This window comes from Dermacentor albipictus, chromosome 5 (genome assembly GCF_038994185.2).
Source record: "Dermacentor albipictus isolate Rhodes 1998 colony chromosome 5, USDA_Dalb.pri_finalv2, whole genome shotgun sequence".
Lineage (NCBI taxonomy): Eukaryota > Metazoa > Arthropoda > Arachnida > Ixodida > Ixodidae > Dermacentor > Dermacentor albipictus.
The window spans coordinates 47,179,099-47,192,488 of NC_091825.1; the positions used below are offsets into that span (position 1 = coordinate 47,179,099).

Here is a 13,390-nt window from a genome sequence, read left to right on the forward strand (position 1 = left end):
GGAATTCGCTCAGAGCCGACGTATCGACCAGCAGTTTGCCCGTCTGCCCAACACCCCAGCGACATCTTCCTGTGCCGACGCTCCTCGTCCAAACACTGGCGATGTTACCAGGGTCGTCCGGCGTGAGATCGAGGCCGCCTATCCGGCTGCCTGCGACTCCAGCTCCTCCAACGCACCTGCAGTTACGGTTTCTCTGATCCAGGCAGTTGTCCGCCAGAAGTTCGCAAACATGGGCCCATCGCCCTTATACCCACCCGGCTTCTTCGATTCAGCCCCGTCCCGCATCTGATTACCCACCACGTTTCCACAATCCATCTGAATAGCGCACTGCTGACGACAAACCCATTTGTTTTCACTGCCGTCGAACCGGGCACATTTCTCGGCACTGTCACAGTCGCTGAAGTTCTCCGACCCGGTCTACTTATACTGCCTACTCTCGCCCCCCAGTTGGCCCTTCTCGTCTCTGTGCCGCACGCTCCGATAATGCCGCCACTGATTCTCCTGCGCCGAACCAACGACGACAATCTCGCTCTCCCCAGCCCCGTCGTTCCTATTCGCCGACTCCCTTCGGACGCCGCTCCTAGCCGGAAAACTATACGACGCAGCGCCTCGAGGTGACGCTGCATTGCTCCCTACGCCGCCAAATCCTCTACTGACGTTGCCCACTCATCTGAACCTTCTTGACGTGCAAGTCGACGGTGTTCCTGTATCTGCTCTCAAAGACACTGGGGCGCATTTATCGGTAATGAGCGCTGACCTTCGTAACCACCTGAAGACAATAATCACGCCCGCCACGACGCCTGTTGTCCGTATCGCCGATGGCGGAACAGCCCCCATAATTGGTATGTGTGCCGCCCGCGTCTCCTTCGCCGATCGCTACACTATCGAGCTATTCACAGTCATCGCCCACTGTCCCCACGACATCATCCCCGGCTTAGACTTCCTCTCCGCACATTCTGCTCTCATCGATTGTTCCGCCAGTACTCTCCGCCTTGACCTGCCTGTTCTGGATCCCGCTGAACCACACCCCAGTCACCTCAGTTCCGTCGACTTCGTTCACTTGCCACCTTCGGCACTGACTTACGTTGACTTAGTGTCATCCCCACCAGTGCCCGACGTTCGCTACATCGCGGCTCGTATGTAAGACGTCCTCCTTACACACGGGTGACAGCACCTCATACAGTTTTATCTATTACGGCGAATTGCGTCTGCCTGCCAGTGGTCAATTTTGGCTTGACCCAAGGGACTGAGGCAGGGGTGCCCTTTATCCCCACTGCTGTTGATGATTTACGTGGTGAGGATGGAGAGGGCGCTAGAAGAAAGTAATATCGGCTCTAATCTCTCATACAAACAGGCGGCTACAGTAGTAGAGCAGCAGCTTCCAGGTTTATTTTACGCGGACGACATTGTGTTGCTAGCTAAGCAACGTGTGGCTAATATCTGTGGACAGGAAGGCAACAATTTAGGCCCGAAATTTAGTGTTAGAAAATCAGGTGTTATGGTATTCGATGAAAACAGCGAACAGACAGTGGTGATACAGGGCCAGGAAATACCTCGGATAACAGAATATAAATACCTTGGTATATGGATAAACGAAGGCAATGGATATATGGAAACGCAGGAAAAAATAACAGTGAAGGGGAAGAGAAATGGCAGCCATAATGAAGCACAGAGTACAGGAGGCATTGACAGAGCATTATGGGGATAGAGGTGCTCCGAGGTATGTGGAAAGGTGTAATGGTTCCAGGACTTATTTTTGGAAATGCGGTTTGCTTTAAATCAGGGGTACAATCAGGACTCGATAGGAACCAAAGGTCGGTGGGTCGCCTTGCATTGGGCGCTCACGGGAAGACTAGAAATGAAGCTGTGCAGGGTGATATCCATGGGCTGGACTAGTTTTGAAGTGAAGGAAGCTCGCAGTAAAATTGAGTATGAAGAACGACTGAGGAATACGGAAGAAAGTAAATGGGCTGGGAGAGTGTTGAGGTATTTGCACAGGAAAAACATTGATTCAAAGTGGAGGAAGAGAACTATGAAGCTTACCAGCAAGTACGCGGCCTGTAGGGTGGGCAACACAGCAACAAAGAACGTTAAGCGAAAAGTCAGAGAGGCTGAAATATTCTCATGGGTGGCGGCATTGGAAAAGAAACCTGCCATGAGTAACTACTTAAGAGGTAAGAACGAAATCAGGATAGAAACAATTCATGATAACTGAAAGGGAAGTTCGATCATGACTTTTCGAAGCGAGATCGGGAAGCCTTACAACACGCACCTATAAAGCGCGATATAAGAGGGAAGAAGAAGCATGCGCTTGCTGCGGTAAAGCTAGGGAAACTATGGAGCATGTTTTATTAGAATGTGAAGACGTCTACCCGGCGGTCAATTTAGGCTCCACTGGCCTCCTTGAAGCCCTTGGGTTCAGCGACAGCAGAAATAAAGGTCTCCGCAATAGGGATATTAAAAGGCGGTTGGAGGATTGGTGGAATAAAAGTAGGGAAACGACAAAAAACGGAATAGGGGATAACAAAATTTGGTTGTGGGAGTTCATAGTGTTTTCTTTTTGTTTTTTTTATTGTTTAACCTAGGTAGGACATTAGGCAGTATAATAGCAATAGCTTGGTGGCGCAACCCACCGCCCCGTTCCAAAGGGGACGCTTATAACATCCATCCATCGCGGCCCACGCCATTTTTGTAGGAAACTCTATGGCCCACGCAAGGGACCGCTTTCGTAACAGACAGCCAGCCTTCGTGCATAGCGTTCGCCGCGAGCGTTTTCCGGTAAACATTACGGTTACATACGCTGCACTTGCCGGGATGCTTGAGAAGCAGTCAAGCAGCTTTAAACGCCAATGCATTTCGTCGGACACTTAGAAAACTAATATCCCGCCAGTGGTACGTGCTGTCCAGAGAATTCCTTCTAAGTGGATACGCCGTGCTAACTCAGCAGCTACAATTCGTAGATTGAAATATGTCGCCTAATGTGATTAAATAAAAAGCTAATTAGCGTAATTATGTTAATTGTTCAACTGGACATTTTGATTTCTCCGAGAAGTAATGGCCGCCTCGTCGAGTAATTTAGCTCAAGGGCTAGGACTGTGCTATCTGCCATAGCCGATCTAAAAAAAATTTGGTGCAGCCAAAAAAAAAACACCCTGTATACGTAGAAGTGCATTGTTCATCTACATCTCTTCTCGCCACGCATTTAATAAATTCATCATAATATTGGGGGCGAGTTCCACCACTGAAAAAGCTGTGGCCACCGTTGGCGTGACGTGGCATGAAGGATCACGTGGACACGGCGACCGCGTCGGTTGCTTCGGAAGCGCCGAAGCGAGCTGAAAACGAAAGTCTAAAGTCCCACTTGCGCTGCGGTTCTGATTAAGTGGTGAGGCTTTACCGCCTTGGGTGTCTACTTGACAACATTTGAAAGTACTATAATAGGTAGTAGCTGTCTTCGGAGGCGTCCAGCATGGTAGGCTACTGCTCGGTGCCGCAGTGCCGGACGTACTCAACGGAGCCCGGTGTCAGCAGCCTTATTCACACGTAGCCGCAGGACAAGGAGCTGCGTGAAGCTTGGCTCGCGAAACTTAGAACTGGCAGGCAGCCATCGGCTACAACTCGGGTATGCAGCAAGCACAGACGCGAGGATGATGATGATGAAAAACTTTATTTAGCCCTCTTTAGAGGGAAGGGGGCAATGGAATAGAGGGTGGGGGAGGAACTACTTGAAGTAGGCCTCCTTTATCCTCTCAGCCCACTCCAGGATGGCCTCCTGAAGATCGGGCCTGGAGCTGCGCAAGGCAGCCTCCCACTGCTCCTCACTAGATATTAATTGCTTGAGGAAAGGGGGAAGGGGGTGCTTAGGGCACCCCCACATGATGTGGTTTAAGTCTGCTTTGGGAGAGACGCAGAATTTACAAGAGGGAGAAAGGTAAATGGCGGGATGAATGCGGTGGAGGAGGTAAGGGGACGGAAAGGTGCGAGTCTGCAGCTGTCGCCACAGAACTTCACACCTACGCGGGGATTTGCCCATGAGTGGCGGAAAGGTTAAGCGGTCTAATCGGTAGTGTGCGCAGTTGTCGTGGTAAGTAATAAGTCGAAGATTTCTGCTACGGCGCTGCAGGATTGCGATCTTCGGTGCGTAGCAGAAAACGCGCACCGAGACGCTCGCCCGCGCCCTCTACGCGGCTAATCTCATGACGGTTTGGTCTATGAACTTCATTGTTGATTCTATAGATACTGGAAAGGAGGAGGAGGAGTAGATTTTAATGGAGAGAAAGGAGGAGAGGTCGGCCTGGAGAGCGCGTCTCTAGCCTGCTACTCCTCACTGGGGAATGGTGAAAATCGCCAAAAATGTCTCGGATAGGCTAACCGTCTCGTTTTTCGAGCTGTGGCAAATCTCTGCTTCTCGCGTCCATTCTTACTTTGCAAATTTTGATAAGCACACTTGACGCTCAAAGATATACTGGCAAGTTCACTGTAACGGAAAGGGAGCGGTAATACGCACATTAAAAAAAGGCACGGCATATGATCCATGAGGGCTATGAGGGCTGAAAAAGGCACGAATAAATGTCCACGAGGGCTGACGCGTGGTGTTTTTATCGAGCCCCGTAAGCGAAACCTATGAGGAGCGCGCCACGTGATCCCTCATGCTAGGCAAGGGAGGCGCTTCCAACAGATGGCGACTCCGTAGGTCCTCGCCCCCAATAGTTATCTTTGATCATTGTCCCTGATCAATATTTCACCTACAAGAAACGAGCGTAGAACGACATGATAATAATAAATTTTCTTACGTAGCTTCATGTTGCAGATAGGCAGCTTCTGTGGCAAAAATTACGCGTTACTTTCAGAAAACAGTGTTAAAAATAGCAGTTCACCTGGCTAAAACTGCATTTGGCACCGGCCGACAACAGTCGTGGGCGCACCAAAACAAGTAAAACCATAAAAATTTTACTGCACATACTTCCTTGCGTGGAAAACTGGGCGTCCGCTAGTGTCCGCGCAACGAACACTGGGCGCGCTCGCTAACAGACGACGCATTTGACAACGACAGCAAAATTGAAGACGTCATGCTGTATAACCCATGCCTCAAATACGTATACGCAGCAAGAAGGTGTAAATATAAATCTACAGTTGAAATAAAGCGGCGTAATAAAAGCCTATGCGTGCAATCGCCCTCAGAGCCCGCAGCGTAATTACGTTGAATACGCCGCAAAGCGCGTCTGCATCCCAATCCAGTTCGCTCGCAGCGTCCTCGCACAATTTTTCCTAAACGTGGCATCTTAGCCATCCAAAAGAGTCACAAGGAAATTTTACGTAGCCTCCGAGATGTGCGCACCACGGCGCGCGTCGTCCGATTTCAGAAGCCATAGGTATGGTGTGTAACTGTGGTGGTTACCATAGAGTACACGGAGGAAGGAAACTAAGGAGAGGCCGTGACGTCACTCTTTGTGAAGCAAAAGTGAAGCCGGAAGTTGGCGTTGCTCATGGCGATGCTCCGCCTTTTGTGCCACCCTCCTCTCTTGTTTACATCTTTCGCGAAACCACGCCGCGCTGCGCGTAGTTTCGCGCGCGGAGCTCGCGCGCTCGCGCAACATCCGGCAGAGCACGGTGCAGGTAACACAGCGCAACAAGACACGGTGACTAACGCAAACCCGCCCACACAGCGCCTTTGCCACGGCACGAAACCTACCAGAGCAACACGTGTGAGCGCTCAAAAAATCAGAACAACGCCGCCATCAGAGTTGCCAGATGCTGCCGAGCAAATAAGCAAATAACCACCCCAAAACAAGCCCGAAAAAAGCGGCGCGACTTTTGCTAAGAAGCCCAAAAGAAGCGGATGATAACAAATTTTCTCATTCTTGCAAATCGTTTAATTATAGTATTTAAAAATGGTACAAATACGAAGGGAAGGAAAACAAATCACTTTAATTATTTTGAACAGCAATAATATCAGCAAGAATGAGCGAAAACACTCATGCACTTTTTAACATTGTCCCCAGGGTAGTCTGCACCCTGTTCATTGCGCGTTTGCCAGTACATGAATGAAGTTACTTGTTGACTCCTCCAATCAATGTTTGATTTCACGGTTCAACTACATACAGTAATCGTCGGATGTGTTCGACACATCAGGAAAACCCTCTGCGTCCACTTTGGAACCATACATGTTTTTAGAGTTGAGTAGCTGCAACATTTTTAATGTCGGTTGAAAGTCCCGGCAGCAAAGACCTCGAAACTTTAGGCCATAACGTACGTGCAGGATGCCGCTAAACATAGGATTCTTCATTATGTTTCGGTGGTGCGACTTCACCAGGTTCATGTGCGAGAGCACGCGCTCGACATCGGCATTGCTAAGAGACATGGCCAACAACGACGGAGCGAACTCTGCTATTTCCTTGAAACAACTTTCGCCGCTTGCATCCTTGAAATCTAGCACTTCTACCCAGAAAGGAGCGCCGTCCTTGTTGTTTACATTTTTCCAAGGAAGGAGGAACAGCCGTCTATACTGAGCATCCAGGAGTCCTACATCACCCTTGAACAGTTTGAGGAGAGGCACATCCTGAAGGGGCAGTTTTACCTGGCTCAGTATGTTCTCGGGCGAGAATGATTTCATGGAATTCCAAAGATGAATGTTGGCAGGAAGCCTACGGGCATTAAAATAACAATATTTGCAGGAAAAGCGCGAGTAAGCCCAAAAAAACGCGACAAGCGACTGTAAAAATTTACAAGCGACTCGGTGAAAAAAGAAGCCCACATTCGCTTATATTAAGCGGAACTGGCAACCCTGGCCGCTATTGTAGGACAAAAGGCGTGACCATAGAGTTACTATACTGCCTCTAGAGGACAAGCTACCCATAGGGCCCATGCATTAAAATCGGGAACCTCAAGAGCGCCGCCATGTTGCTACGCGCCGAGGTTGCCAGCTCCTGAGACGCCTGCTAGACTTGGTGACAGTAGTCAGTTTTAGTCCGGCAACCATAGCAGCATGGCGTCTCGCTTGTGGTGTTGTGATGTGTGCGTGCCGCCGTGTTTGGGCTTTATAAGTTGGTTCTTTATTCTGTGTTGCGGGAAGGTGTGGGTGTGGTCCATGTTGGCCGTACAGGTGGCAGTTATGCAACCGAGGGATGATCATGTTGAAGTTTCCGGCGGTATGCGGTTTTCAGCGGTCACGCCTGTTGCAGGAGTGTCACTCGACGAGGTTACGAGCTCGAAGCTGTGGTCAGATTCCTCGTTGGTGTTCCGTAATTCTCTTCGCACGTGCGCGGTATGTTGCAAAAGCCGCTTTCGCGATCTATCGTCGCGACGATAGATCGGGTTTTTTTTCATTTTAAGTACTGACACAGCTGTAGGGCACATGTAACCGACAAACGGAAGTCTCAGGAGAGCGCCTGAGATTATAATAAAGCAGGCGGTGCAGGAACTGCAGGGCACCCAAGGGACAGTGGGGGGATCAAAGCTCGAAGCAGAACGTTACATCGGTTGGTGCCGCCGTGGCAGGTGTGTGCCAGGGAGTGTTCGCACGGACAGCTCCCCTGGCACGCGCAGCAGTGCCTCGCAAGGTCGAGATACTTTAAAGGCACCCGCGCCCATGATCTTTCTTTTGCCTCGGTGCAGGGAGCAAGATTAACCAAAATAATATGGAGGGCGAATGCCTCATGACAAATGTAGCTCGCGTCATCTGGCGTGTGTAGTAATATCAGAGTTCATTGTACGAACTTTATGCATAATACGCTTTGTTACGGTACCTTAACGGAATGGGTCTAGAGGACGGTGTTGGTACATTTTTTCGTACCGCCCTAATCCTATACCCCCACTACAAACACACACACATACCCCCTTTTTTATGTATACATACAATTCCTTGCCATGACGGATCATAGCCTCCTTTATTTTTGAAAAATAGAGGAGGCTATGGACCGATTGACCAGTTCAAGTTGTCAACTTGTCAGTAACTGTCATAGGAATCACTGTAATAAACACAATTCCACGATCAGATTGTTTACTTTCATATTTTGTTGTAACACTTGAGGACTACATAGAACTTTATTTTGTATATGTGAGAGAAGTATGTGGATATCACGAGCTTAAGCCAATGTGTGATACAGACAAAGCAGCTGCTACAACGTGAACTGCATTGAGGGCCACACAACACATACGTAATTAAAGGTGCAAAATATAGGGGGAAGCTTCAAAATACGCTCTGTAGCACTGCAAAGTATAACATATATTGTATGTGTACAATAAATGTTAAAAAATACAATGCATCAATGTCCCATTTGCCTTCAAGTTTATTATGAAGTTCAAGTTTACTGAAGTTTATTATGAGCATATGTACAACAGGAATCTACTGACACACCCGCAGTCAAGGTGGCTGTTCGAGGTGTGCTGGCTGCCTCAGTGTAAGAAAAAGAAATTGGGTAAAAGTCGACACCAGTGCCACTGCTTCTTGCCTCTGACCTGCACGTGCCTCTGCGGCATCTTTGTGCACAAGTGTGCTGGCGTGGCGAGGCGTAGGAGTCATCCGAGAGAAAGAGTATTGTTTACATGGAGAAGTGGCTGTTCACATTGCCTGTCACTTTCCCTCAAATGTTTCCTTGGCGACTAGGGTGACACACCCGCAGTCAAGGTGGCTGTTCGAGGTGTGCTGGCTGCCTAAACGAAATAAAAAGAAATTAGATGAATGTCAATACCAGTGCTATTGCTTATTGCCTCTTACCTGCATTTGGCTCCACGGCCTCTTGGCTTGCGGAGTCTGTATGAGGGAGCTGCTGTGGCTAGGCGTAGGCATTGTCTAAGCAAAAAGAAAAGGCCATTTAAATGGGGAATTATGGAAATAAATGCAGTTGTTATGTCTGCTTCTTGCACTCTTCTTGCCTAAATGTTTTCAAACATAGTGTCCAGAACACACCAGCACTTTGACTGCTTCTGCTTTTTACCTGCAGGTGTTGCTGCGAGATCCTTAGTATGGCTGCGTGCAGCATTGTAACACTTGGTGGAGGCATTTGAAGTGGTAGCCAAGAATAGAAAGAATCATCCTTGTCTGCACGAATGCTTTCAATTTCTAAATGCAGTGGTAACTATCACTATTGGTGCAAGGCCCCCCCACATCTATGTGGCAAGTGCCATAGCTCGAAACTGAATTGTTCCTTTATGTTTCACAAGGCATCTGATATGTCCACATTAGATGTGATGTGTTTGTTTTTATTTATCCCAGTGTGGAGAGAGCATCATTAAATGTTTTTTTTTTATTTTTGCGTGTCTTGTTTTTTGGTTTATTTCTGAATTTATCATGATGCTAAAGTGACTTATGTAATGGCAATCAGCTTTTGTTTTGCAGAAAAACAATGCATTTCCTGACCCATTGTTTGACATCCCCTCACTCGCATAATTTTGCAGAGTATTCTACCTATATTGACTTGCTTGACCTCCACTAAAGAGTCTTGCATTTTCAAATACGACTCTTTCCTTAAAATCATTCGACACTTCTCACAATTTCTGTACCTTGGGCTTCTGATACTCTGCAGTCACCATTTTTGCTTGTTTCTGACTAGAAATATCTTCTTTAATTTAGAGCTTAAATTTTACTTTTGGAACACATGGAAGGGCTTGCCATTGCATATCTGCATAAAAGGGAAACGTGTGGTATTCGGGATTATGTCAGTATTGCATATGTGCCTGTTGTCTAAAATAATTGAATTTTGAAAATGCTCGCAGGGGCCTGATGTGCATATCTGCAGTTTATGGATACATGTAAAAGACTCAGCATCAAGTGCAAGTGAACGGTCCCACAGGCGCGGAGTCGATCATGCAAATAGATTCGCTGCACACATTTGTGACCAGAAAATATATTCCACATGAAATGGCATGCAAGGAAGTGTTGGAAACATTACACAGTTAATAAAACGCCTACGCTATCAATATGTGGGTTGATGCACTCGTTATGCAAAACGGAGGTGAGGCGTGCAGACAGGACACGAGAGTAGAGTATTTACAAGCAAACAACACAAGCGCCGCCCACTTCTCTACTCTTGTGTCCTGTCTGCACGCCTCACCTCTGTTTTGCATAATGAATCCTTACCAACTAGCTCAGCTTTCTGTCGTTCTAAGTCTCGATGCACTCGATTTCGTCCGCATTATAGGCACTCGCCTCTTGATTACTTCGTGGCACAGAAATATTCGGCATCAGGCTGTTTTTCTGCTGTGGCCTTTGTAGAAGCATGATTGTTCAAAGTGCAACAATTAAACAGATTCTTTGAGTTGCTTGTGGCTTCGCCAGTACAATTCCGGTGCGCTGGTCTGCCTGTCCAGCAATTTCCTACTGAAGGGAAACCTGCAAATAAAAACACCGCTCCGCATGCATAAAAATGCACTAATGTGACGCTTCTCAAACGATTGTGATGCACCACAAGAGCTGCCTACTCGCGTGACACTCTCAACAAGGAGATACATTCGTTTACTTACATGTGAAGGTATATGCCAGAGCACTTCGGGGCTTCGGTGGCACATAAGGCACGAACGAGTGTGTCATAGCGTCCGATGTCGACGCGCGATCGCATGTCAAACCTAAACTGTACGAAACTACTATGCAACCAAAAAACAGATTCGAAACCGAAATTCGTGTCATCCTTTATTGCATGAATGCGTACATCGTGATTTACATAAGTCATGGACTTAGCGATCGCTTTCTGTAAATTTAATATAACGTTCCACCTTCATAAAGTCATCAGGTATGCGTTTTTAGATGACAAAGCATTAGGTGACCTGTACTTGTTTTCAGCTCTTTCAATAGTAATTGCGCTGGCCACATTGACCAGTAGCAACAGGGCGGCGCCCTAGAGGTTCCCACTTTTCCGGCCCAGCTTTTCCTCTAGAGTTGTTCTACTAACTCTATGGGCGTGACCATGCAACAAAAAATAAAAAAGCAACAAAAAATGAGAACCTATACGTCATTTCCGCCACACTTTTCTCCTAGCGCGCGGAGGGGGTAGGGCCTCTCCTTAGTTTCCTTCCTCCGTGATAGAGTAGAAGGCGCCATATTTCGGCCATACTTTGCCGCTCTTTCGGGTAGCAGTATTTTGTATAAATGTGTTCCTTGTATTTTTGTTTTATTTATCACATGTACAATGTGTTTCCTTTCTTTTTTTCTGGTGGCACCACTTTAGCGCAGCAGTTAATAGTTGCTGTGTTTCGCCACCAGGGATTTCAAATTCCAAAACAGAAAAACAAATAATCGTGTAAAGCACGTGTGCAGCAACCCCAGGCGCTGTAACGGACTGATCGTTCGTCCTCACGGAGACAGCCGCATCCGTGTTGCCATTTGTTACCTGCCATTGAGCTATCAGAAGTGTCGCACGCCGGCAGGAAGCGCGCGGCCTCTTGACTTACATCCGTTGATAAACGGCTCGGTGGCACGATGTTAGCTCAGTTCTCGACCCGTGCAGTGCTGTTGCTTCGCTGCGCGCCTGCAGCCGGTGCTTCCCGGGCGACCATGGCTACCAAGAGCAAGATACCGGCCGAGTATCGCAAACTAGTGTGCGTCAAGACGACGCCGAAGTTCCGCGATGCAGTCTCCACTGTTAAGGTGCCCACGCCGAAACCCGGGCCGGGTGAGGTGCTCGTGCGGACCTGCTACGCCGGTGTCAATGCTTCGGATGTCAACGCAACCGCCGGCCGGTACGAACGGGCGTCCAAGGACCTCCCGTTCGACCTGGGCTTTGAGTCGGTCGGCGAGGTGGTCGCGGTCGGTCCGGACGTCGATGGACTTAAGGTAACTTTTATCGCCACAACGGCTCGTCAGTCGCGCGGTTTCGGTTTCGTTTTTAGAGGTGCCGGCCATGTAAACTTTGCCGTACGCGCGGTCCGTGAAGATCGCTGCCGATGCATGTATTCTTGTAAAGTGTGGAGAACCTATTGCTTACTTGTAACCAGCTTGTTAAGTTCTTCAAGTTATCTTTTAATGCGGCCACCTTGCTTGTGACTGTTGCAGGTCGGCAACGCCGTGGCCACGACTAATTTCCCGAAGTTCGGCGCGTTCGCCGAATACCAATGCGTGCGGGCAGAGCTTGCGTACCGCATACCACAGGTGATACCCGAGGTAGTGCCGCTCCTGGTAAGCGGTCTGACGGCCGCGATCGGCCTTGACCAACAGGGGCGCATCAGCGCTGGCGAGACTGTGCTGATTACGGCGGCCGCAGGTGGTCTCGGTCACCTGGCCGTGCAGTACGCGCGGGCCGCCGGCTGCCGCGTGGTGGCCACATGTTCTTCGGACCAGAAGGAGGAGTACTTGCGCAGCCTGGGCTGCGAGAAGGTCATCAACTACCGCAAGCAAGACTTGGGTGCCGAGCTGGGCAAGGCGTATCCCGAAGGCGTCGACGTTGTCTGGGAGACCGTGGGCGGCGAGACTTTCGACACGCTCTTCAGGAAGCTGCGTCCGCGAGGTCGCCTCGTAGTGGTAGGCGCCATTAAGGGCTATCTCCAGGGTGACAAACCATTCCCAGATGTTGATCTGCGCAACCTGCCCTACCGACTGCTCGCACGCTCAACCACTCTGGCGGGCTTCTTGCTTTCCGACTATGCCCACTTGTATCAGGAGTACATTGGTAAGCTGTACATGATGCTGCAGGACGGCAGCCTAGTTCCCAGGGTTGACTTGGGATTGAATGCAGAGGGTGGGGAGCTGAAGGGTGTTGAAGGGTGCATCCGCGGTGTGGAGTACCTTCACTCGGGAAAGAGCGTAGGCAAGGTGGTTGTCAAGTTTGACTGACCTCTCCACCATCCAGCGAATCTGTACTCGTAACTGATCGTTTCAAAAAGGTCGAAAACCGCTCTGGAAAGGTGTTTGTCAAGTACAGCTGACTTTCCCACAGACACGCCCACATGATGTTGCCTAGTTGGTGGAGGACAGCAGGGTCGGAAAATACATTACAGATCGCAAGCTGAAATAGAGCTGGAAGGGGGCATCAACAGTCAATGTCTAAATCTGACCTCTCAATTTGAAATTCACTGGTGTATGATGAATTTCATTTTAACACGATAGCTTTAAGGGCCTCGAGTCGCAGAAAATCCTGCATCCAGCACCGAACGTCATTTGGACAAAAAATTTCAAACCACGCGGACCCAATGTGGCACAAGGAAGTTACTGAATTAAATTACTGAAGCTAAAATACTTAGAAAAATTGCAAAGTACAACTTACACAGAGCTGTTACGCAAAACCTCAAACCCCTTTTCCAGCATTTCTACCATACATAGACCGGCCACAGTGTCTGCCATTTGTGCACGCTGGCGCACGAATACTTTGGAGGCCACGAAGAGGTGTGCCTGGTTCCTTGCTCCAGATGGTGCTCACCTTTGCCACATCGCTGCCCATGCAGGAGGCTGCGGTAAAGCTAG

General features: G+C 48.8%; 1 protein-coding gene and 1 long non-coding RNA gene across 2 annotated transcripts; one reads left to right on the forward strand and one right to left on the reverse strand.

Moving 5' to 3' along the window:
- Positions 1 to 8,270: 8,270 nt before the first annotated feature.
- LOC135899246 (uncharacterized) lies at positions 8,271 to 9,721 on the reverse strand. The gene is made up of 2 exons (XR_010563568.1): positions 8,717 to 9,721; positions 8,271 to 8,652 (listed from the first exon to the last, which is right to left on the reverse strand). It is a non-coding gene; the product is annotated as an uncharacterized lncRNA (long non-coding RNA).
- Positions 9,722 to 11,193: 1,472 nt separating this feature from the next.
- On the forward strand, positions 11,194 to 13,134 carry LOC135899245 (prostaglandin reductase 3-like). The gene is made up of 2 exons (XM_065428523.2): positions 11,194 to 11,767; positions 11,987 to 13,134. The coding sequence occupies exons 1-2, from the start codon at positions 11,414 to 11,416 to the stop codon at positions 12,761 to 12,763; spliced, it is 1,131 nt and encodes a 376-aa protein (XP_065284595.1). The 5' UTR covers positions 11,194 to 11,413; the 3' UTR covers positions 12,764 to 13,134.
- Positions 13,135 to 13,390: the final 256 nt, after the last annotated feature.

Coding starts and splice junctions, on each gene's coding strand:
- LOC135899245 (XM_065428523.2), top strand. CDS start 11,414: ATGTTAGCTCAGTTCTCGACCCGTGCAGTGCTGTTGCTTCGCTGCGCG. Junction 11,768..11,986: donor CGGACGTCGATGGACTTAAG/GTAACTTTTATC, acceptor TGACTGTTGCAG/GTCGGCAACGCCGTGGCCAC.